Source organism: Trachemys scripta, chromosome 17, assembly GCF_013100865.1.
Source record: "Trachemys scripta elegans isolate TJP31775 chromosome 17, CAS_Tse_1.0, whole genome shotgun sequence".
NCBI classification, from domain to species: Eukaryota; Metazoa; Chordata; order Testudines; family Emydidae; genus Trachemys; species Trachemys scripta.
In genome coordinates this window covers 15,060,074-15,081,525 of record NC_048314.1, presented here as the reverse complement: position 1 = coordinate 15,081,525, position 21,452 = coordinate 15,060,074, and the positions used below count along the sequence as shown (strand labels likewise).

The 21,452-nt window shown below is 56.7% G+C and overlaps 1 protein-coding gene across 1 annotated transcript in view; it reads right to left on the bottom strand.

Annotated features, from left to right (window-relative positions):
- Window positions 1–21,452, bottom strand: part of HMCN2 (hemicentin 2) — a 113,938-nt gene that overhangs the window by 54,445 nt on the left and 38,041 nt on the right. The window contains exons 22-35 of the mRNA XM_034793850.1: window positions 21,064–21,229; window positions 16,061–16,188; window positions 12,986–13,258; window positions 12,217–12,300; window positions 9,373–9,564; window positions 8,138–8,268; window positions 7,826–7,973; window positions 6,519–6,645; window positions 5,577–5,731; window positions 3,904–4,182; window positions 3,127–3,408; window positions 2,574–2,682; window positions 1,666–1,835; window positions 140–294 (exon numbers count right to left, since the gene is read on the bottom strand). Coding sequence (XP_034649741.1) covers window positions 140–294; window positions 1,666–1,835; window positions 2,574–2,682; window positions 3,127–3,408; window positions 3,904–4,182; window positions 5,577–5,731; window positions 6,519–6,645; window positions 7,826–7,973; window positions 8,138–8,268; window positions 9,373–9,564; window positions 12,217–12,300; window positions 12,986–13,258; window positions 16,061–16,188; window positions 21,064–21,229 — 2,399 coding nt within the window. The remainder of the gene's footprint in view (window positions 1–139; window positions 295–1,665; window positions 1,836–2,573; window positions 2,683–3,126; window positions 3,409–3,903; window positions 4,183–5,576; window positions 5,732–6,518; window positions 6,646–7,825; window positions 7,974–8,137; window positions 8,269–9,372; window positions 9,565–12,216; window positions 12,301–12,985; window positions 13,259–16,060; window positions 16,189–21,063; window positions 21,230–21,452) is intronic.

The window sequence follows — 21,452 nt, the reverse complement described above, 5'->3', positions numbered from 1 at the left end:
ACCAGCTTCGCCCAGCGCACCATCACAGCAGCAGCCTTTCCGCTCACACACACACACCACAACATGCCTATTTTGGACTCTCTCTCACATCCGCCTTCCCACCCCCGCCCGGCCTGGGCCGCAGCTGCACCCACCCTACCCGCAGAAGGCTGCCTGTTCCCTGCAGAACAATTCCATCCTTCCACCAGCTGAGGCTGGGCACGGGGATGCCGGTGGCCAGGCACTGAACAGCCACCGAGTGACGAAAGGCAACGCTGAGCTCCTCTCCGCCCACAACATGGACCGACGGGCGCTCTGGCAAGAGAAGGGGGAGAGGGGGATGTGGCACTGCGTGGGCACATACCAATCACACCCAGGAGGAGGTGTGTGTGCAGAGATGTGGTGTTAGTGCAAGGGTGGGCAAACTTTTTGGCCTGAGGGCCACATCTCGGCATGGAAATTGTATGGAGGGCCAGCTGGGTCAGGGGATTGGAGTGCACAGGGGAGGATGAGGGCTCTGGCTGGGGGTGCAGACTCTGGGGTGGGGGTGGGGCTGGGGATGAGGGGTTTGAGGTGCAGGAGGGTGCTCCGGGCTGGGATGGAAGGGTTTGGAGGGCAGGAAGGGGCTCTCTGTTGGGGCAGGGGATTGGGGCGCATGGGGGGTGGTGGTGAGGCTCTGGCTGGGGGTGCAGACTCCGGGGTGGGGCTGGGGTTGAGGGGTTTGGGGTGCAGGAGGGTGCTCTGGGCTGAGATCAAAGGGTTTGGAGGGCAATCAGGGCTGGGGCAGGGGGTTGGGGCATGGGGGGGGGGGGGGCGCTCAGGGGTGCAAGATCTGGCAGCGCTTACCTGAAGCGGCTCCTGGAAACTGTGGTCCATCCCCCCTCCGGAGGCGGGGCCACACTGCGCTGTGCGCTGCCCTGTCTGCAGGCACCACCCCCACAGCTCCCATTGGCTGCTGTTCCCGGCCAATGGGAGCTGCAGAGCTGGCACTTGGGGCGGAGGCAGCATGCGCCCCCTTGCTGCTCCTGCTTCCGGGAGCCGCGTGAAACTGCTGCACACGTGGAGCAGAGCAAGGCAAGTCCCCGACCCCGCTCGGAGCACCGGAGCGGGGAAAGCTCCCAACCCTGCTCCCCGGCGGGAGCTCGAGGGCCAGATTTAAAGGTCCAACGAGCCGGATGCGGCCCACGGGCCATAGTTTGCCCACCCCTGTGTTAGTGGGTCTGTCATAGCCCTCCTTCAGCCATTTGAACCTTTGCCTGCAGTCTCCTTCATATGTGAGGACAGACCCGATGGGACCCACCAGATCCCCCTGCCTTTATCCTGGTGATTGTCCCTGCCACCCTCCACCTCCTGGGGGCGGTGACTGAAGCAGTGCTGATCCGTGGCCTCCTGGGGGGCAGGTGATAACGCCACCCCAGTCCTCCAGCAGGAGATACTGGTGCACTCAGTGACCTGCCCACGGGCACAATTTGTCTAGAGCCGACCAGTGCCACCTCCTTCAGGAGCTAGGGCAGGAGCCAAGGTCATTGCTGAACTGGTGATCCTGGAGATGCAGCACTCCAAGGAGGCTGACTGAGACCTCACTTCCCAGCAAGATGCTCCCGTCTCTTTCCCAGCACCAAGCCTGGGACGTGCTTCTCCGACAGGCGAGTCGGGACAGTCGCTATTAAAGACCGTCCTGCTCACCTTGCACTGACACCCGCACCTCTGCTCTGGCTCCGCCCGCCTCGCTGCCGGCTTCGCAGGCATAGAGCCCTCCGTCATGGGGCCTCACACGGGGAATCCAAAGCATCCTTCCGTCCTCCGGCATCACCACCCCGTCCAGCTCTCCGATTGGCTGGCCGTTCTTCAGCCACCTGGGGCAGACCGAATGACGGGTGAGTTCTTACCAGGTGAAGAACAACGGCTCCCCCACCCGCCACCTAGAAGGGGGCCTGACGCCCACCAGGCAAGGCAATCAACAGAGGAACAGGGAGCTGAAGTGGCATCGGGGGGTGGGATCATGGAGCAGCCGGTGGAGTTTGCTACAGGTGAAGCAGCCTCACATCCCCTAGAATATTTCAGCGTAGAGCCTTGCAGGGCAAAATGCCGGCTGCTGTGCCCAGGAAAGAGGGAATTACTGGGGGAGAGGAGGGTGAATCAGCACAACTCCCCTCGTTATTCAGTTTCCCCAGCTGGCAGATGACTGGTGTATTCAGCACAATTCCTGCCACCCAGGTGGATGGCGCGACGGTAGAACTGCCATGGGGTCGTGGTGCAAGCAGGAGCAAGTTTATACCCCAAACTAGAGAGGAGTGGGGCAGTGGATGGGGAGGGGAGCCACTGAATAGAAGGAAAATTCCAGGGGTAACGGCTCAGAGCTTTTGCTCCTCCCTCCCCTGTGGGGCATTCCCACCAGCTCCCCAATGCTATTAACCACAAAGGGACACTCCCAAATACGGAGAGCGAATGCCGCGCATCCTGCATTCCTTTGAGAGCCCTGGGGCCACGCAGTCTGCTCTACAGCCCAGAGCTCAAAGAGTGAAGAAGCCGCAGGAAGACCCGTGCCAGGCCCCAGGAAGGGGTTTCCTTGCGCCCTCCATCTCTGTACTCACTGGACCCTGGGGGCAGGGAAGCCTCTGGCATGGCAGGGAAGCCTCAGGGAGTCATTCACAATTGCTATCACATGACCTTGCCCCTCGCCAATCATCAGCTGAGGAGGCGCTGATTGGAATAAGAAAGCACAAAAGAAAAGTCAGCAGAGAGTAACAGGAGTCCTGCTCACCCTCAGCCCAGACTGGGACCCTGACATAGGGGAACATGTATCCCCAGGGATCCAGGAGCAGCTTGGGGGCCTGGAGGGCACAGTCAGCATCTCCGGGGATCTGGGAGGAGCCGGGGGGCCTGGAGGGCACAGTCAGCATCCCCTGGGATCTGGGACCAGCCGCAGTGAAACACATGACAAAATTCAAACCCAAAATGGTAAACCCATTAAAAGCTCTTCTGTGCAGCCCTTCCCCCTGCCCTGCCCAGGGTGGATACCAGGCAGTGCACGTTGGCCCTATCACGGTATAGCAGGTCACCGTCCCCTAAGAACGCAGTGCAGCTCCCCTAGCCCTGTAGCCAATGCAGCATCACTGACATCCCTCCCAGTGCCCAGCGGCTTACCCTGAACAACCACCAAATACTGGATTGCTCTCTCCCCTGCCGGGCTGCTGGCTAAGCAGGTGTAGGTCCCCCCTGAGCCTTCCGAGACACTCTCGATCCTCAGCATCGTGCCGCCTCCTAGGATCTGCGTCCCATTGCTTTCAGCCAGTGGGAGGCCGTCTTTGAGCCAGGAGAAGGCAGGCGGGGGCTGGCCGCTGGTTGAGCACTCCAAGGCCAACAGCTGGCCCACCACTGCTTCCACCGTCCGGCCTCCTTGGCTGTCACCTTCAATATCGGGTGGCACTGCAGGGGCAGGGAAGACATTAGCACCGGGTACGTGGAATAGGGACATGCTGGTAATGTCTGAGCCGGGGGGGATGATCCAGGAAGGGTGGGACTCTGCGCTGGCAAAGCAGAGGCACCGGATGGGCCTGAGACCATGCACCAGACAGCTCAGCTCAAGCCCTGCCCGAGGGGGTCTGAGATCGATGAGGGGAGAGGCCCAGGAAGACAGCAGCACACGTATCACTGCAGGACTAGGGGTGAGCTGTAGGTGGAGCCGGTGAGCATGACGGGAGAGGCACCTGCCGCTCCCCTTGGCCATGGCAGCGAGCCCCAGGAACCATCGGCCTCCGACTGACAGAGCCCTGGCCCCTCCAGCCAGTGCTGCCTACTGGCCAGCCGGGCGCACTTGCCGTACAGCCCACGCTGCTGGGGAGAATGAGCGTCACGTCTCCCTCCCCCTCACGCCTCTCCAAGCACGTCAGACAGGTGGCCACACGGCTCGGGACGCCTTACCATACACCTCCAGCCTCACAGCCTTCTCTGCCACCCCTGCAACGTTGGTGGCCCGGCAGGTGTAGAGCCCTGCGTCGGACAGCTGGGCCCGGCTCAGCTGAAGGCTCCTCCCCCCCTCGGCGTAGGCTGCCCGGGCGCTGGAGACGATGGGCCGCTTGTCTTTGAACCAGGTGATGCTGGGAGCCGGCGAGCCCCGAGCCTCACACTGCAGCCCGACGGGGCGGTTGAACAGGCCCACGACATGCAGCCTTTCGCTGGACCCCAGGATAGTGGGTGGAGCTGAAAATGCAAATGAATGTGGAGAGTGAAACGGGGGCGGGGGGGAATTAATACCCCACCAGGCAGCTGCACTGCAGGGGCTGGGCAGAGGAGGTTCCGCAGCTCCTGGGGCAGAGCGGTTCACAAGGGCAGGGAAGGCGCTGTTACACGGAAACCGTGGCACGTTCCCACCTGGTCCTTTCAGGGTAGACTATGCCAAGCAACTCCTAGAGAGGTAACGCCGGTCTGATGAAAGAAGGACTCTTACCAGCTGGAAGGGGGCAGGGCAGCGTGGCAAGGAAGCTCACACACAGTTCGGTTGGACCAATGGGCCACTGCATTCTGCCTCCAACAGTGGCCTGGGTACTCAAACCCCTATGTACTCCGTGGTCATGCCTGACGCTAGAGCAGGTGAGCCCCCGTAACACACATAGCAGGAGAGGGCTCCTTTCTGGCCCCGGAAGCAGTTAGGGAAGGATGGAGGCTCAGGGATTGAGGGTTGGTGGTGAGGAAACAGGGGAGTAAAGGAGACTTATGTTAAGGGCAGTGCATTGGCATGGTGCAGCTGTCACCCACTGGGTAACACCACAGAGGCTTCTCGCGCACCCCAAACGTACAGATCAGCACACAGATGGAGAGCAATGAGCATCTGCAGACAACAGGCGCATGGCCCACTGCCACCACCATTAGACAGCTCGAAGGGGCAACACATAACTGGATCGTCAATTCCTTTAAGTAGACTTGGCCTCAAGGGCCATGGAGGAAGAGATTGGGGGAGATAATCTCTCTCTGGGTGCGTCTACACTGCAGCTTGGGGCAAGCCTCCCAGCCCGGGTAGACAGACTGGGCTAGCGGGACTCGAGCTAGTGCAGGGGTGGGCAAACTTCCGGCCCATTAGACGTTTTTATCCGGTCCTCGAGCTCCCTGGTACAGCCGCCTTGGTGTCACTGCCGGTAGGGCCCCTGGGAGTCCCCGGTACCACCCCTGTAGAGCTCCTCTCCCACTGCGCTACACCCCATAAGTCCTTGGTAACATCCCTTATAGAGCCCCCCATGCTACACCCCATAGAGTCCCCCTACATCCCCAGGCATTTATGGCCCACCATACAATCTCCATACCCAGATGCGGCCCTCAGGCCAAAAAGTTTGCCCACTCCTGAGCTAGCGCACCAAAACCACCTCAGCTCAGACCCTGGGGGTCGGGAGGGCTGGAGAGCCCCAGCTGCCACCTAAGCCGCCATGTCCACACTGCTACTTTTAGCGCACTGGCTCGAGCCCATCTCTCCGGTCTGGGAGGCTCACTCCAAGCTGCAGTGTAGACGTACCTATTGTCACCCTCACACTACTTCCGTTTGCGGTTCTAAGAGCAGGTCACAGAGGAAATTTCCAAGAGGAAATTCCACTTTGGGAACTTACTGTAAACGTGCAGTTGGAAAGTCTTGGCTTGCTGGCCAGCCTGGTTGAAGGCCAGGCACTGGTACTTCCCTTGGTCCCTCAGCTGGCTGGCCTGGATCCTCAACACCTGTCTCTGCTCCAAGAGCTGGATCTGGGAGTCCATCGGGGCAAGAGGCCTAAGGATACATAAGACTCAGAACAAGGCATAAGACCACAGCCAGAGGGCAGAGCCTGCTGCATTTAGGGCAACGGGAATCCTGGGAGGTTTTATCCTTGTTTAGTAAATGCAGTGCCGGCGAAAGGCGCTGGATAGACTGCCCTGGAGACCCAGACCCTCTGTTTGCCCACAGAAATGGGGCAGCCGTTGCAAAAACTCCCCCACGTCCGACTCCACCCTGACATACCCCTCACAAGTTCCGAGGAGGTGTCTGATCACAAGGCTCTGGGGATGAGATCAACTCCAGAGCACGGCAGCTCCCAGGGCAGAGCCCTCGCACCTTGAAGCTGCACCATCACTGTGTGCTGCAGTGTCCCGTAGCGACGCCACGGCAGAGCTATTCCCTGGCGGGAGAGCCAGCCTGGCCTGCAGGACGGCACACAGCTTGCACGGATCCCATCGTGACGGGCCTGTGAGCTGGAGGAACCCTCCTCGGGGAGGAGAGGTGAGAGCTCTGTCCTTGGCCTCCGTGCTGAGACTGCCAAGGAGGGTCTCAGCGATGGACGTTCTGAGGAAGTGGCTGGAAAGGGCACTGGGTTTCCAAAAGCACTTTCTCTGCTTCTGGAGCCCATTCTCTACCTGCATGTAGTGTGGGGTCCCTAGGGCCTGCCCCGGCTTACTCCCTACCCGCCTCACAACCCCGTTAAACCCAAGCCTTCTGCAGCCTCCAGCCGACTCGAGCTGGCCGCGTCCCCGGGCACCGGGGAGCTCCGGCCAGTGACTTGCAACAGCCGCTGTGCACTTACTGTCCATCCTTCATCCACTCCACCTGGGGAGGCGGCACGCCCGTGGTCCGACACGCCAGCTCCACCTCAGAGCCCGCCAGCACCGACACCTCGTGGGGCGACCCCAAGCCGTACACCACGGGTGAGACTGGGGAGGAAAGGAAGGAGGAGATCCTGGGTGAGCCAAAATGACAATGGCCAAGGATCTGGGCGGTGAGGGGATGACCTGGGGGCAGGGAGGGGTGGTTTGATTGTTGCTCTGTAAGGGGATTAGCAGCTTTATTACAGTTTATAAGGTGCATTCAAGATGCATGTCGGTTTCACTGTCCTCCTCCCATTCACCTTCCACATGCAGTCCAGAGAGAGGAAGGAGAACAACCATGCCCTGGCGTCCTACGGGGGCAGGGGCAGGGTTAGCAAAATAAAGGCAGGTGACAGTGGAAAACTGCTGCACTTCCTTACTGCAGTGCAGCCACTCCCAGGCTTCTCAGAAGGGGGCGGCTCAGCAGAGCTTCTCCCCTTCAACTCCTCATTCATTCAACACCCTCTCTCACTGAGAAAGTCAATCAGGAAGTGTCGTTTACTCCTTCTCATAACACAAGAACTGGGGCCACCGTATGAAATCAATAGACAGCAGGTTTAAAGCAAACAAAAGGAAGTACTTCTTCACACAACGCACAGTCAACCTGTGGAACTCCTTGCCAGAGGATGTTGTGAAGGCCAAGACTATAACAGGGTTCAAAAAAGAACTAGATAAATTTGTGGAGGATAGGTCCATCCATGGCTATTAGCCGGGATGGGCAGGGATGGTGTCCCTAGTCTCTGTTTGTCAGAAGCTGGGAATGAGCGACAGGGGATGGATCATTCGATGATTACCTGTTCTGTTCATTCCCTCTGCAGCACCTGGCATTGGCTACTGTCGGAAGACAGGACACTGGGCTAGATGGACCTTTGGTCTGATCCAGTCTGGCCATTCTTATGTTCTTATGAACATTACGCACCTGGCCAAACTCAGACCTGGTGTAAGAGGGTGGAACTCTCGGGAAGTCAATGGAGTTGCACTTGCTTACTCCAAGCTCTGAATTCAACCCCGTGGATTCAACCGGTGGCCTGCACCCCTGTTGGCTTTGGGGTGGTGGAGGATTAGTGGCTGCCAAGGAAGTTAAGCCCTTCCCCTGATGGACTGTCAGCAGGCTGGCTGGTTAGCCCTGGTGGAAGGGCTGGGACACTGGGATTAGTGTCTCTCCCATCAGTCCCTAAGCAGATTTCGCTGGCATGACCAGGAATACTTTGCCTTAGACAGAAGGAGGCTAAGACCCGTGACTCACCTAGAACAAGGACATGGAACTGTCTTTGCACCTCACCAACCCTGTTCACAGCTTTGCAGGTGTAGGACCCCGCATCCTCCTTCCGCACCTTGTGGACCCTGATGGACTGGGCTCCACTGAGGAAACGGAGGCTGCCACTCTCCGTGAGCTGTGGGGAAATAGCTAGAATTAGAACAAGGTGGGAAGCACCTTACCCATGGTTACCCAGCTCCAGATCAGAGTCCCTGACTTCTGCTGCCATTCTCCAATCAAGGGACAGCAGCACCCTCTGATGCCGAAGGTGTCCACTAGCCCTCTTCTGCTGCAACTTACCAACTGCCCATCCTTGTACCAGGTGACTGTAGGGGCTGGGATGCCAGAAACATCACAATCCAGAGTCAGGGGCTGGCCGGCCAGGATGGAGATGTTCCTCCTGGGGCCGTCACCTCTCAGCTCAGGGGGTGCTGTGAAAGGAGAGGAACAGCCACGTCGGGAGAGGAACAAGCAGAGGAACGCAGAGTTGACTCACCGGGCTAGCGCACGCCTTTCAGATGAACACACACCAAGCAAACCTGGACATATCTGGCCACTCAACGGCTGTATTGACAGAAACCAGGCATGCACAGACCAACCTGTCCATCAGCCCAGGGGCCCACCTGCCTCTCCAGCACAGTGGGCGAGGGCTTGTCCACACGTTCCTTGTATGTCCGGGAATGGACTCTCCAGGTGGCGAATGACGGGTCTGTGCCTATGAGAAAGCTGCCTGCAGTCAGCTAGCAAAGAGGGCGAAGTGACCTTGGCTGGAACATGAAGGCATCCAAAGTGCCTGGGGAACTGGCTAAAAGTTCCTTGCCACATTTTGGCAACTGGACAGGACAGACAAGTGGGACTGGGGGTGGAGAGAGACTCTTTGCTGACCCACATCCTAACCTGCTGAGCTGAGCATGCCCAGAAAGCAGGTCGTGGGGGAGCTCAGTGACTGAGCAGTCCAATGTGGTGAGAACCTGTAGGAGTCAGTGAGACCTTCCCAGTTAGGAGACTGGTTTGTTTCTGTATCTCCCAGCTCTGGAGCCTTGCTCGCGTCCTCCCTTCTCACCTGTAGGAGCAGGAGGAGCTCTCCACAAGCCCCCTTTAGCCCCAGCATTGTGGGCTCACAGCTGAGGCTTTAAAATCAAGCCCGAAGCTTCCCAATTCATTTGTCCTTGACACCCCTCTGCCTCTCCTCCTGTCCCTCCACATGGCACAGGGGTGGGAGGCAAGAGGCCTTCTCTAGGGAATTGACCCCAATGTTCCCCAGGATGCCAGGAGATCAGAAAAATTAGGACTTTCCCCCAGCATCCCACCCCACGTACGGCCCCACCAGTTCAGCTCCAGACAACCGACCAGAGTCCAGGCTCTGCTCCCAGGTTCAGTGACAGCTCCCACGGGGGAGATTGCCCTTGCTGGCAACAGACAGCGCAGACCAGGACTGGGTATGGAGCCCAATCTGCTGCACCCAAGCACTGGACAAGCCCCCTCCCCAACCTCCCAGCACTGGGATCTGCTCCATCCACGCGGCCCCCTCTTACCGTAAACCACGAGCTTGGTTCTCCTCTGCACAGAGCCCGCCTCGTTGGTCGCCAGGCACGTGTACTCTCCGCTGTCGCTGGGCAACACAGAGCCAATCACCAAAGAGCCCTCGTCCAGCACCGAGGCGCCCGGTAAGCTGCCCAGGAGCTCGGCAGAGTTCTTTAGCCAGAGGATGGCCGGCTTCGGCATGCCTGTGGATCAGCCAGACAGCTGCAGCTCTCTCTAGGCAAGAGCGACTCGCGCAGATGCCCCGTTTCACCCCCACTCCTTGATGCCCCCGTCGCAGCCCCACACTCCAACATTCAGGGAAGTAGAAGCTGCAGGGCGGGTACCACCTGTTAGAGGAATAGGTGCTGCCTGCAAAATTTAGATTTCAGTGCACACCCCTAGAACATAGGGCAATGCTCAGATCAAGGGGTCTAGTCAGAGTCCTATCTCGGGCGGCAGCTAGCTCCTGGATGGGGCTACCCTGCCTGCCGTACTCTGCTCAAGGCCAGTTCCCGAGTGCCTGTCTGGTGGCCCCTTTCAGCGCTGCCTTTGGTGGCCGGCCCACCCCACACGTTAAATGCGTCGCACACGGAGAAGTTGCTCCCAGAGCCCTGTCGGAATGGTGGTCTCAAATCCGTGTCGGAGTGCAGCATGCTGATAGCCACACGGAGGCGCTCCAGGTACAGCGTTACTTCCCGGCTCCATCCCTCCTCTGCAGTGCCAGGCTCGGCTAAGGGGAAATTAACAGCACCAAGCTCCCCGGGGAAAAGTCAGCCCGGGGCTGCATCCCCTCACGCCCACCCCACCCAGAGTGCATTGACTGACATGCCACCCCCAGGGCGGTCCTTGGCCATGCGGTGATGACTGTACCCTGGGCTAATGGAGGCCAGAGGCACCGTTATCACCCAGTTACAAGCCAGGCTGCCCAGAGGATTCAGGGGACCTGGGGGCAAAGCAATTTCGGGGGCCCCTTCCATAAAAAAAAGTTGCAATATTATAGAATACTATATTCTCGTGGGGGGCCCTCTGGGGCCAGGAGCCTGGGGCAAATTGTCCTGGTTACAAGAGACTCGACTTACAAGGGATGTTGCACATTCTCACTGCATGGACCACATCTTCCTAGCAAGAGCGATTCATAGCACCTCCCCTCCCATGCAGCACGGTACCGTCCCCCCAATGCAGAGCTACCCAGCAGGCACCAAGGCTGGTGCCTTTCCAGCTGCTCCTACAGGATGTTCTGGGCAAGAAAGAGCCCAGACTCCTATAGAAGCCACTGGAGACGAGGGAAAGGAGCCGGTACCATGTGACCTGCCAGCGCTCCACCACCCACCACCACATGTGCCACGGACACCAGGCAGGGCGCGGCTGTTGTACCGCAATGTCTGCTCCTTCCTGCTCTCTGATTGGCTACAATAAATCCTGTCTGCTCTGACTGGCGACTTCTCGGCCATCTCCAGCTAAGGCTGCCCGGTGGGTGAGTTAGGGGCAGCGCCGGGCCTGGCGTGAAAGTCTGGATTCCCAGCTCACTCCTGAGCCAGAAGGAGAGATGGAAGACCAGGAGCAAGGATGGAAGGAGTAAAAGAAAGAAAAGCCAGGGCAATTTCTGCCCGTCTTCCTATATGTTCCCTGAGGCTGCCCCATCTGTGACAAACACCCACTGATCTGCATCCAAGACACTGCGCATCCCGGAAGATCAGGGCACTGCCCCCTCCGCTCCCACTCCAGACGCCAGGACGCTGTAGCTACTGCAGGAGTTCTCATCTGAGATCCCAGGTGCACTGAGACCCCGAATGGCTGCAGGTTATCCATGCTTTCCAGGGAGCGGGTGGAGAAAACCGACTCAGGGCAGATCTGGAAAGAGCTAGCTGCGGAGAAGGCAGGGCAGGATGCGGGTGCAGTGAGAATAAACCTGCTGCTTACGTTTCCCTGGGCACTCCCGGCTGTGGAACTGACCCGGCTCTATTGACCTGCGGCCTCCATCTTTGAGCTCAGGGAATAGAGTTGAGGACCAGGCAAAGCTGTGCCATGAAGAACCCGCATGAACTTCAACGCAAGCCATTCAGGCGCCTCGCCCTCCCCTGGCGTGCCCTCATACTGAGTCAGGCCCTGACTCTCTAAGCGTGGGGAGGGGCATCTTCCACGGACAGCCAGCACCCAGGAGGGCCCTGAGCAACCAGGAGCGGATTCACTGACTAAGGGAGTCAGACTCCTTGGAACAGCTGAGGTCAGAGGCCGCGTAGGCTGGCGGGTAAAGGGCACAGGAGTGGCACTCCGGAGACCTGGGCTCTATTCCCAGCTCTGCCACTGACCTGCTGGGTGAACGTGGGCAACTCACCCAGATCCATCTGTAAATGGGGATCACGATACCTCCCCATCTTTGAGCTCAGAAGAGTCACCTGACCGTCTGCAATGCCCAGAGAGTGGGCCCTGGGCCTGTCACCCTGGTAGGGTTGGGTTTCCAGGACGGTGGGGATTGCTGAGAATGACTAAGGGGCTGCACCTTGGAGAACATGGCTACACCCCAAATATGGACCTGGTGACCCCCAGTTCAGAATGGAAGTCCCTCCCGGTCCCCGTTAACATCACACACACCAGGCAGGGAACTGAAACACAGGGAAAGGGCTGTGGGTAGAGAATTGTACTGTGGGTAAATATTATATTTTTCACATAAGGAAACTGAGGCACAATGAGGGGAGGTGATTTGCCCAAAGCTTCCCAGCAACTCAGTAGCAGAGTCAGGATTAGAACCCAGATCTCTTGATTCCCAGGCCAGCGCTCTAACCACTAGTCCAAGATGCCTCTCTGATGCTAGATACCCCGCCATGCCCTCCCAGCTCAAGGAGTTGGTTTTTTACCTTTGGCGGGGCAGGGCAGGGTGACGTTCTCATGGAGCACTCGTTCTAGCAGGACATCTGCACTGTCATCCAGGTAGGGCGGCTCTGGAGGGAACAGAAGTTGCACCGATGGTTCATTTGGTCCCGTTTGTGACTCTCCGGCCTAATCCCCTAGGGGAGAGTTTGGCCCCCGATGTCTTGCCCCCTTTGGAGACTCATCTCGGGGAAAGAGGAGCAGAGGTATGAACTAATGGATGTTAGTCACGTTGGAACGAGCTAGAACTGGAACCAGGATCAAGGCAGGATCCTTGGGGCATCTGGTTCTGGAGGGGGCTCCAAGGATGCCCCCACCCTGCTGGGCTGAGACAGGTGCTCTGCTCAGTCTGTCACAGAAGAGGGTACGGCACAAAGACCTGCTGGTGGCATGTGGCAGCATCGGACCTTCCACCCACGTGGCAAGGGAGAGGAAGGGAACCTTGGAATTTGGAAGGACCTAGGCCCCATTTAACCTTAATCTCACTTCACTCTCCTCCCTGGCCAGGCCCTGCACCTTTAACCCCAAGCTGCAGATTGTTCCTGAGTAACTTCCTGGCCAGTGCGGCTGTCGGTCCTGCTCTGTGCCCAATCCAGAGAAAACGCGTCTGCTACAGCCCCAACCATAGCAACTCCTTCCCTTAACTGTGGAGGTCCCCCGTTCATGCCTTACCATTGGCCATGACGGCAGCCATCACCTCAGGGAGCCCCGTGAAAGAGAAAGAGCCGCGTCATGCACCCGGGATTCAGCACTCACCCAGCACCTCCACCACGAACTCAATGGTGTCTTCTCCGGCGCTGCTGGCTGCAATACACCCGTACCGCCCCGAATCGGAGACCCGCACGTCCAGGACGTTGATCGTCCCATCGGGCCCCTCCAGGAAATCCTGGTCGCCCACCCTCAGTGGGCTGCCGTCCTTGGACCATCTGAGCTTGGGGACTGGATCGCCATGAGCCACGCACGGCAGGTCCAGCGTGTGACCCACTAGCACCTTCAGGAGCTTGGGGCCCGGCTGAACTCGAGGAGGTACTGAAATAAAGAGAACGTACAGGAAGGACAGCGGCGTAAATGGCGCTTGGAATCTCCTCTGAGCCAAAGATCTCAGACTCCGGGGGCGGGACATTAGTGTAATTAGCCCCATTGTACAGAGGGTGAAACTGAGGCAGGGAGAGGTAAAGTGACATGCCCAAGGTCTCTTGGGGATTCAGTAGCAAAGCCAGGGATAGAACCCAGGAGTCCTGAGCCCTTGTTCTCTCCTCTGACCATTACTACACTGTTCTGTCATGAGAAGAGGGGTCACAGCCCAGTGCCCGCTTCATGGCAGCCCTAGCTGTGTATTTTTTCGTTCCATACGGGACTGCTTGATAGAGCTTCAGAGTTGACATTCTGGGCAAAATTAGCTCCCTTTTGAGCAAACCTTTTGCCATGAAGACACAGCCATTCCAGACTGGGGACATGTACTGGAGTGGGGAGAGAGAATGTGGATTTGCTCTCTCACCATGACAAAGGCATCTACTGTGCTGAAACAGAGAGGGCAGGGCTTCCCTGCCTTAATCGTTGGGTCTAATGGCCCCCAAGGACGTTACTCCATGAAAAGTGGGGCCCTGGCCAGGTGAACAGTTACGGCTGACTTTACAGGCAATGGACGAGATCAGCACATGGACATGGACTCAGGCGGCCTCACCACTTTGTGAGAGACACCAGCCAACGAAACAGTTATTCCAGGGGTAAAGTATGGTTTACTAGTGAGAGGGAGAACCAGCCGACCAGGGTTCTAGTCTCGCTGTGGGACTTTGGGCAAGAGCTGTTAACTGTTGCATGCCTCAGTTTCCCCCTTTGTAAAATGTGGGGTTTCCAGGGACCCACTTCACAATGGGATTGCAGGGCTCCATCCATCCATGTTCACAAAGCTCTTGGAGATGGTGGGAAATTATTCCTAGAACCCGCTCAGAGCAGTACATCCTCCTGCACTAGATCCCTGAAGCCCAGCGGCCACAGACCACGTCTAGCGTTGCATCTGCCCATCGGAACCACCTCTCCTTTACAAACACAGCCACGCCATCGGCTCGGCCCGGTCCATGCCACTGCAGCAGTGTGGATCACCTGTCCCTAGTCGAGACGTGCTGCTGTTTGGCTGAACATGCAGAGTGTTTACCCACATTCACAAACCATTCAGCCTCGAGCTATTTTTAAAGCAGACAGTAACACAGGGCACCTCGCCTGCATTAAACCCAGCTCTTACCAGCCCCTCACTGAAATGGATGAACAGTCCGTAGAAACCCAAGTCAGAGCTACACCTCCTCTGCTTGAAGCATCTTGGACTGCTCTCCCAGTGCAAGCGGACAAGGGGACCCTCCATCAAACTACAGGAGGGCTTCACGCCTTCACAGGGCATGTGGTGCCAACTCCCATCTTGTCTGGCAGAGCAGGAGAGCTATCCATCAGCCCCATGTAGGTGAGGTAGGTTCAAACCATGGGCAGTGTTGGGGGGAGCCCTGTTTATGGACTCTGATCAGGCCAAGGAAAGAGAAAGAAATCTGATGACCACGTTGAAATGAACACGTAAATCCAGCCAGGACACTGCTGGAACAGCAGATGTCGGCTCCTTAATGACTTTAGCGTCTCCTGCATTTCTAACTCAGTAGCACGGTCATCCCTTTAGGTTAAATGCCTGCAATGCTTCTGGGCCAGCAGCAGGATAATTGCGTTAGCAGCTGTCTGTATACAGGGTCCCGTCCGAGCCTCACATAGCCCCGCCGGGTAGAAAGTTCAATACCATGCTGGTCTGGTCGGGAGTCTACATCCCGTCTGCTGGATCGAGGATGTACTGACACACAGTAGTGATTTGGGCAGTGATCCAGTGCTAAGCACAACACAAGGAAAGGCTGCTGCTGGTCTCAATGGGTGTTGGCTCTGGCCCCGGATGAGTTTCCCTCTTAGGATACTGGGGTCCGTTTACACTGGGAAATTAGTTGGTCATGTCCTGGAACCTCTCTGAACACGCGACCTTATGACCAATTTCAAGTGACACAGCCGGGGCAGGCAGTGTGGCTGGGACATGCCCCGTGCTGCTGCCAGTGCACCTCACATCTGGACACAAGCTTCTGAACGGCTTTCAACAAGCCACGCCCGGCCCACTCTAGCTGGCCCTGAAGCGTTGCCACCCAAACCTTCCAAGGAAACCGTCGATTTCCCAGCTCAGCCTTTTTCACTCCTTGTTCCAACCAAGAGTCCTAGGGACCAGGGATGTTATTCTTTGAGCAGAGGGGCCCCTGTATTCGGTGTGAGCAATGCTGTGGGCACAAAATACCCACATGGGAAAGACCCAACAGCAAACACATCAAACTAATGCAGAGGATTCAGCCTGGGGCATAACGAGGGGCAACGGGGCAGCCTGGTGACTGGGTGCCAGTGATGCTTCCTGGGATGTGAAATAGATAGCAAGAGAAGTCGCCCTAGGAGGCTCCCCCAGACCCCAAATCACTGGCCCAGCATAAACCGAGTCCCCTCCTTTCATCCCAGAACATTGCTGCCTTAATGCCCAAATGCTACGGTGATGGGCACCGCACCACCTCCCTTGTAAGCTGGGAGAGGAAATCGACAGATCCAAGCGCTGCCTGTAGTGGAACACCATCACCCTGCAAAGGACTCCTGCTCCTGGCTGGGTATTTCCAGGCCCTAGAGCACAGCAGGCCAGGGGTACATAGGACGTGACCCCGCTGTTCCAATGCAATCCCCCCACCGCCGCATACACACTTAATGACCTCAGCGCTCCACTGGCAGCTTATCCGCCCAGGGGCATGCCAGACAGAGCTCTGCTGGAACAGGTACCTTGGACTTCCAGGCGGTAGCTCAGCGAGGAGTTCCCGGCTGGGTTCACTGCCGTGCAGGTATAAAGGCCGTTGTCAGTCACCCTGGGCTCAGCCAGTCGGAGGGAGCCTGAAGGGAGGATGCTGTACCTAGATCAGAAGAGAACAGACCAACCAGGGTGATACCCTAAAGGAAAACCCTCAAGAGCGGAGAGAACAGCACATGGCCCCTTCTCTGCCTGGGTCTCCTTAAAGCTCTCTTAGCAGCCAGATGTTGTACATCAACGGGAGATGCCTGTATAATGACAGGGAATAGCCTGCGTGCGTCAGTTGTCCGGGAGAAGCAGAGGAGCCCTCTATGTACAGTTCCTCCCCACACCAAAGACAGCCTGCCTCCAGAGGCCATATATACCCCCCGGCCTGAGGCCAACCCCAAATCACCACCCTCCAAACGTGGCTCTTCCTTCGGCATCCCTGCAAGATCCTCCTCTGCCTCACCCCTAGCTCCTTCTGCCCCAGAGTCACACTCTAACCCCAGCGATATCCTGATCCGAACCTGCCGCCATCACTCAGCTGTAGTTACCCTGAATCCTTATGCAGGGGACACAAGAGAGGAGCGTAGGCCGAGTCCTGGAACCTGCCACAGACAGACAGACACCACTGTCCAGATACACAATGCACCAAATGGCCAAAGACTGGGGAACATTCTCCGGGGATGAGACGAGCCATGCATGGCTCGAAGGCCCTTTGCTCAGCTCCTCCAGACGAAGGAGGAGAGCTCAAGCCGAGGTAGAAGAAGGAGACAGTTCACAAAGAGCTGCCCGTGGCCAGGAGGTCATTCCTGAGGGGGGCTGAGCTGCCCCCGGAGATCGGATACTGCAGCTGGAGCTGACCACATGCTCCCCTCCAGCTGCGACCCTGATTTTGTTGGGGATCCTGCAGACGTGACATCACCCCAGCCCACGTCCGCAGACTCCCCGCTGTGTGCTCCCGTCCATCAACCCAGCGAGCGAGGAGAGGCGGCTGTCCCCAGGCAGCAAGCAGAGCCAAGGGGAAAGGGTCACGGAGGGGCGGGGGACGGGACGGGACTGGAAGCAGACAAAGGAACTTAGACAGGCAAGAATGAAGAGGGGAAAAACTCCGCTGGGAGATGTTAAATCAAGGTCCCTTCCACGCAGCAATGGTGGCTGTTTAGGTGGGGGATAAAGATCAAGGGAAATTTTAACAAACTATAAGGCAGGGCTTCATGTTCCCTGTTATTAACCCCAGGACCATGGACCAACGATTCAACGTTTAAGGAGCCCTCATCCAGAAGACAGTTTTAACAGAAGTGACTCATGCTGGACAGCAAGTTCCAATCTCTCTCTAGATAGGCTCTTCCGGTAAAAAATCTTGGCTCCCTGGTGTGACCCGAGTCAGCTCCATTGACTTCACTGAAGGATGAATTTGGCCCTCCAACGTTAACCCGCGTTAACAGAAATTGCCTCTAAACCCACATTCCGCCACAGATAAAAGCTATTACTGGGCCCCGAACTGCTGCTCTCCCTACACATCTGCTGCACTTAATTCCAAGTTTTGCAAAGCACTCTGCATATGAGAAAAATGATGTAAAGCCCAATTGCTGCATGGCGTTGTTGTGCACTGTTAAACAGCTGCCACTTTCCACCCCAGAGGCGGCTGCACCAAATTCATCCCGGACATTGCTCCATCGAAGTAAATGGAAATACAGTTGGGGATGAATTTAGTACATTAATATTAACTTAATGGGAAAAAAAAACAATGGAAGGTGAAAAACAATAAACTATTAGTGTTTGCTATGGAGCAGTGAAAAGAAAAACAATTTACCTCCTACTTCAGTACGTTATCACGGTCAGGCCAAGTGCTGTAAGTCATTACCAATATAACTCCAAGGAATTCCTTCCTGGGAAGATCACTTTCCAAGACTCAAGATACTACCCAGTGTTTTGAGCCGGGGAGAGATGGGAGAGACAGATGGGAGGTCCGCCCACCCACTCATGCAGGACTCAGAATGAAATATGTGCGGTGGTGGCAGTCCTCCAGATGCCTGACCACCAAGGAAACATTTCAGGGTGAGTGGTACGTGACTATTCCAGCCCCTGAATAACCAGTCAAGCTGGCAGCTCCCAAGACCCCAGGCTGGCGAGAGGAGAGTTTGGTAGGAAGTTTCCTCATTGAAGTCCCCATCATTGGATTTTTTTCTCATATGCAGAGTCTCTCGCTCTGACACTAACCCACACTTCAGCATCCCCTCCCACGCGCACAGACATCGCTCCTACCCCTGGAGGAAGGCACCGGCCAACGCGAAGATTCCCCAACACAAACGCAATGATAAATGTCCGTTGATAAAAGGAATCAGCTGCGTGTCTGTAGCAATGGGCCCAATGACGTTCGGAGTCAGGACTTTGGTTTGGCCCGCGACCGTGGGATCGGGATCCAGGTCAGACACTGGAGAAGTTGCGGGGTGCAGGGGAGGGTTTGGAATGCAAGGGTTTGGTCCAGGACCCACCGCTAGTTTACCATAGGGGACTGAACAGCTATACCTCTCATCGGAGACAGACACTGGACAGAGTCAGGAGAGGAAGGATGGCCCAGTGGTTAGGGCACTAGGGTTCAAATCCCTGTTCTGCCAGATTCCCTGGGTGACCTCTGGCAAGGCACTTCCCCGCTCTGGGCCTCAGTTTCCCCTCTGCCCAATGGGGATAGTAGCACAGGAGGGCCGAGAGGATAAATACACTGAAGATCACGAGGGGCTCATGGAGGTTTCTACAAGCACCTCCGATAAATCGAGGAGACTGTGGGTGGCCAGTTACTCTGCAGCCTTCTCTCCTCTCTGCACATCACTCTGTGACTTCTCCTTTGATCCCCAGGCTGTTGCTGGGGCCTCCCCATCCCCCAGGATTCCCTGCAGCTAGCCAGCCTCAATCCGATTTTTTTCCCCTTAAATGAAAGGCCCTGCTCCACACTGGAGCCAGGATTATACTCCGCTGATTTCAATGGAGCTGAGCCCACTTAGATCAGACCTGAATTGGGCCCCAAGTGGTTGCTGGGAGGAAAACAAAAGTTGTCTGTTTTTCACTTTAAGGCCCAGATATTTCCATCCTGTCGTTTTAGTGCCTCAGCCCACCTTGTACTCGCAGAACCAGACCCCGGGCAATCTCCAGCGCAGCAGACGCGCAGGGCTCATGGATGGCACAAGAGCATCAGTTATTGAAGGTTTAAAGCAAGGGCCATGCCCAGGTCAGACTCTCTTGTATGTTCCATGCGAGATCCCGGTACCAGGACAGCACAACCCTTGCACTTTTGCTAGCACGGGGAGCCCCCTCCTCTGAAGCATTCACTGGGTTTGCTTTCAGAGGCTACCAAGGCTTAGGGCCAGATCCACGCACACGCAAAGGCTCTTCACGTGAGCAGGGGATGCAGTAGCTTGGGCAATAACAATCCTGTCATGTGCTGAGCACCCTCAACCACTCATGGGAGTCACGGGGAGCTCCGGTCTGGTGCTCAGCTCTCCCGCTCAGGCTCTAAGATTGAAGTACTTTGCAGGTAAGCCAGTGCCTTTGGAGTCGGTGTCTTTTGTCTTCAGAGAACGCCTCCTCCTCTGCGTTTTGTACAGAGCCAAGCACTGAACAAGCAGGAGCTGGAGTGACACATGGCGTGTGTGAAGGAGGCTTTTCACTGCCATTTGGCCAGAGGATGATTGTATATCAATGAAATCACAGCTCAGAGCCATAAAACACATTTCGCAGGGATTAGCTGTGCAGTAGATCTGTCTCGAGTACACCAATGACCCTCAATCAAATACATTTCAACAGGCACTTGGCACCGATCCCCTCTATAGCCGAGGTGGAGTTAAGCACATTCAAATCACATCACTCAACCTTTCCGGGTCTTGCCTTATTCCAAAAACATGCTTGGCTTTTTTTTTTGCTTTGCTAACATCACTCCCTTGCTGCGCTACCTTAAGCAGTAACCATGACCACACCAGCCAAGAATGCACAAAAAGCCAGATGTGCTGAAGGACGGGGACGGGAGAGCAGGACACGAAAAGCAGCCCTCTCCCCCACCACAAGCCAATGTGCAACTTAAGCCCCATACATTTCCAGGGGCGTGTGCACTTCAGCTTAACATGGGTTGAAAGCAGATGTTCCATCCAGACAGATGTTCGGAGAAAGGGCCGCTAGGGATGAAACCAATCGCTCTGGTTCCTTTCAGGGGCTGTGCCAACGGCTGATATCATCCTGAGGCGTCTGAGTCTGTGGGGTCACAGATTTCTCCAGCCAGGCACAGACTAATTGCCGCTCCCAGCAACCAGCAAGGAAAGCATTCCTGCTGCAACGACACTGAGCTGGGGAGACATCCCAGCTCTGGGTCCTTGCTCCATCAGCTGGGACCAGGCACTGGACCCAGTCCCTGAGCACTACCATGAATGGTACCAGGGATCATGGCGTTGGCTGGGCAGTTATGGGACTTAAACCACAGTACGTGCAAGGCTTTCACCATCTCTCGCGGATGTCAAACGCTCCGTTACTATGAATTAAACAATGCCAACTGCACATCTTTGTGCACCAGGGGACCCCTGCCCCTCTGTTCCAGGCAGGGAAACTGAGGCAATGTGCCAAGCCGCAGGCTGAGCCAACAGTAAAAGCAAGGAATGGAACCTGGATCTCCTGCCTTCCACTTCCCCAGCTCTAACCAGTAGACAACGTCCCCTTCCCATGAAACACGTCAAACCGCTCAGCCACATCAGATCGCTTCCGGGGCCGAGCGGGCATCACGTGCATTCGACAGACTTGCAGGAAGGGGCCGTTCTACTTCAGTCTCCCACCATAACTCCGTTGAAGCTGGTGGAACAACAGCAGGGGTTAGTCTGGCCCGGAGCTGCAAATCTATTCTATGTACGAAGAGTCCCAAGAGCTGAAGAAGGAAATAAATAAAGCTACGGGAGCTCCTAACAATGAGCCCATTGGGCTCCTCCAGTTTTACGCTTTCCAGCCAGTTCCTTACCTTGCTGTGGTGAGAGGCAGCAGCCGGGTCTCCTGAGTCCATACGACCAGTGGGGAGGGTGATCCCTGAACTTCACAGGGCAGCGTCGTTTCCTGCCCGACCACGGCGAAGATTCTTATTGGCCCCGTTGACTCACGTGAGCTGTTCCTGCTAATCCTGGGCTTAGCTAGGTCGGTGGGACAAAGAGAGGAAAGTGAGGCTGGCGTCCGGGCTGAAGAGCTCTCGGGTTCTAAAGGCTTTTCCCAACTCAGTGAATTTAGCGCCCGGGAAAGGTGCCGGGAGTTGGGCTTCCATGGGGCTGCTTCACTGCAGTCCTGCACTATGCACATCCATAGCCGCTCGGGACAAATGCCCGCTGTATTACTGCCCTACCCAAGACCAGTGCCCCA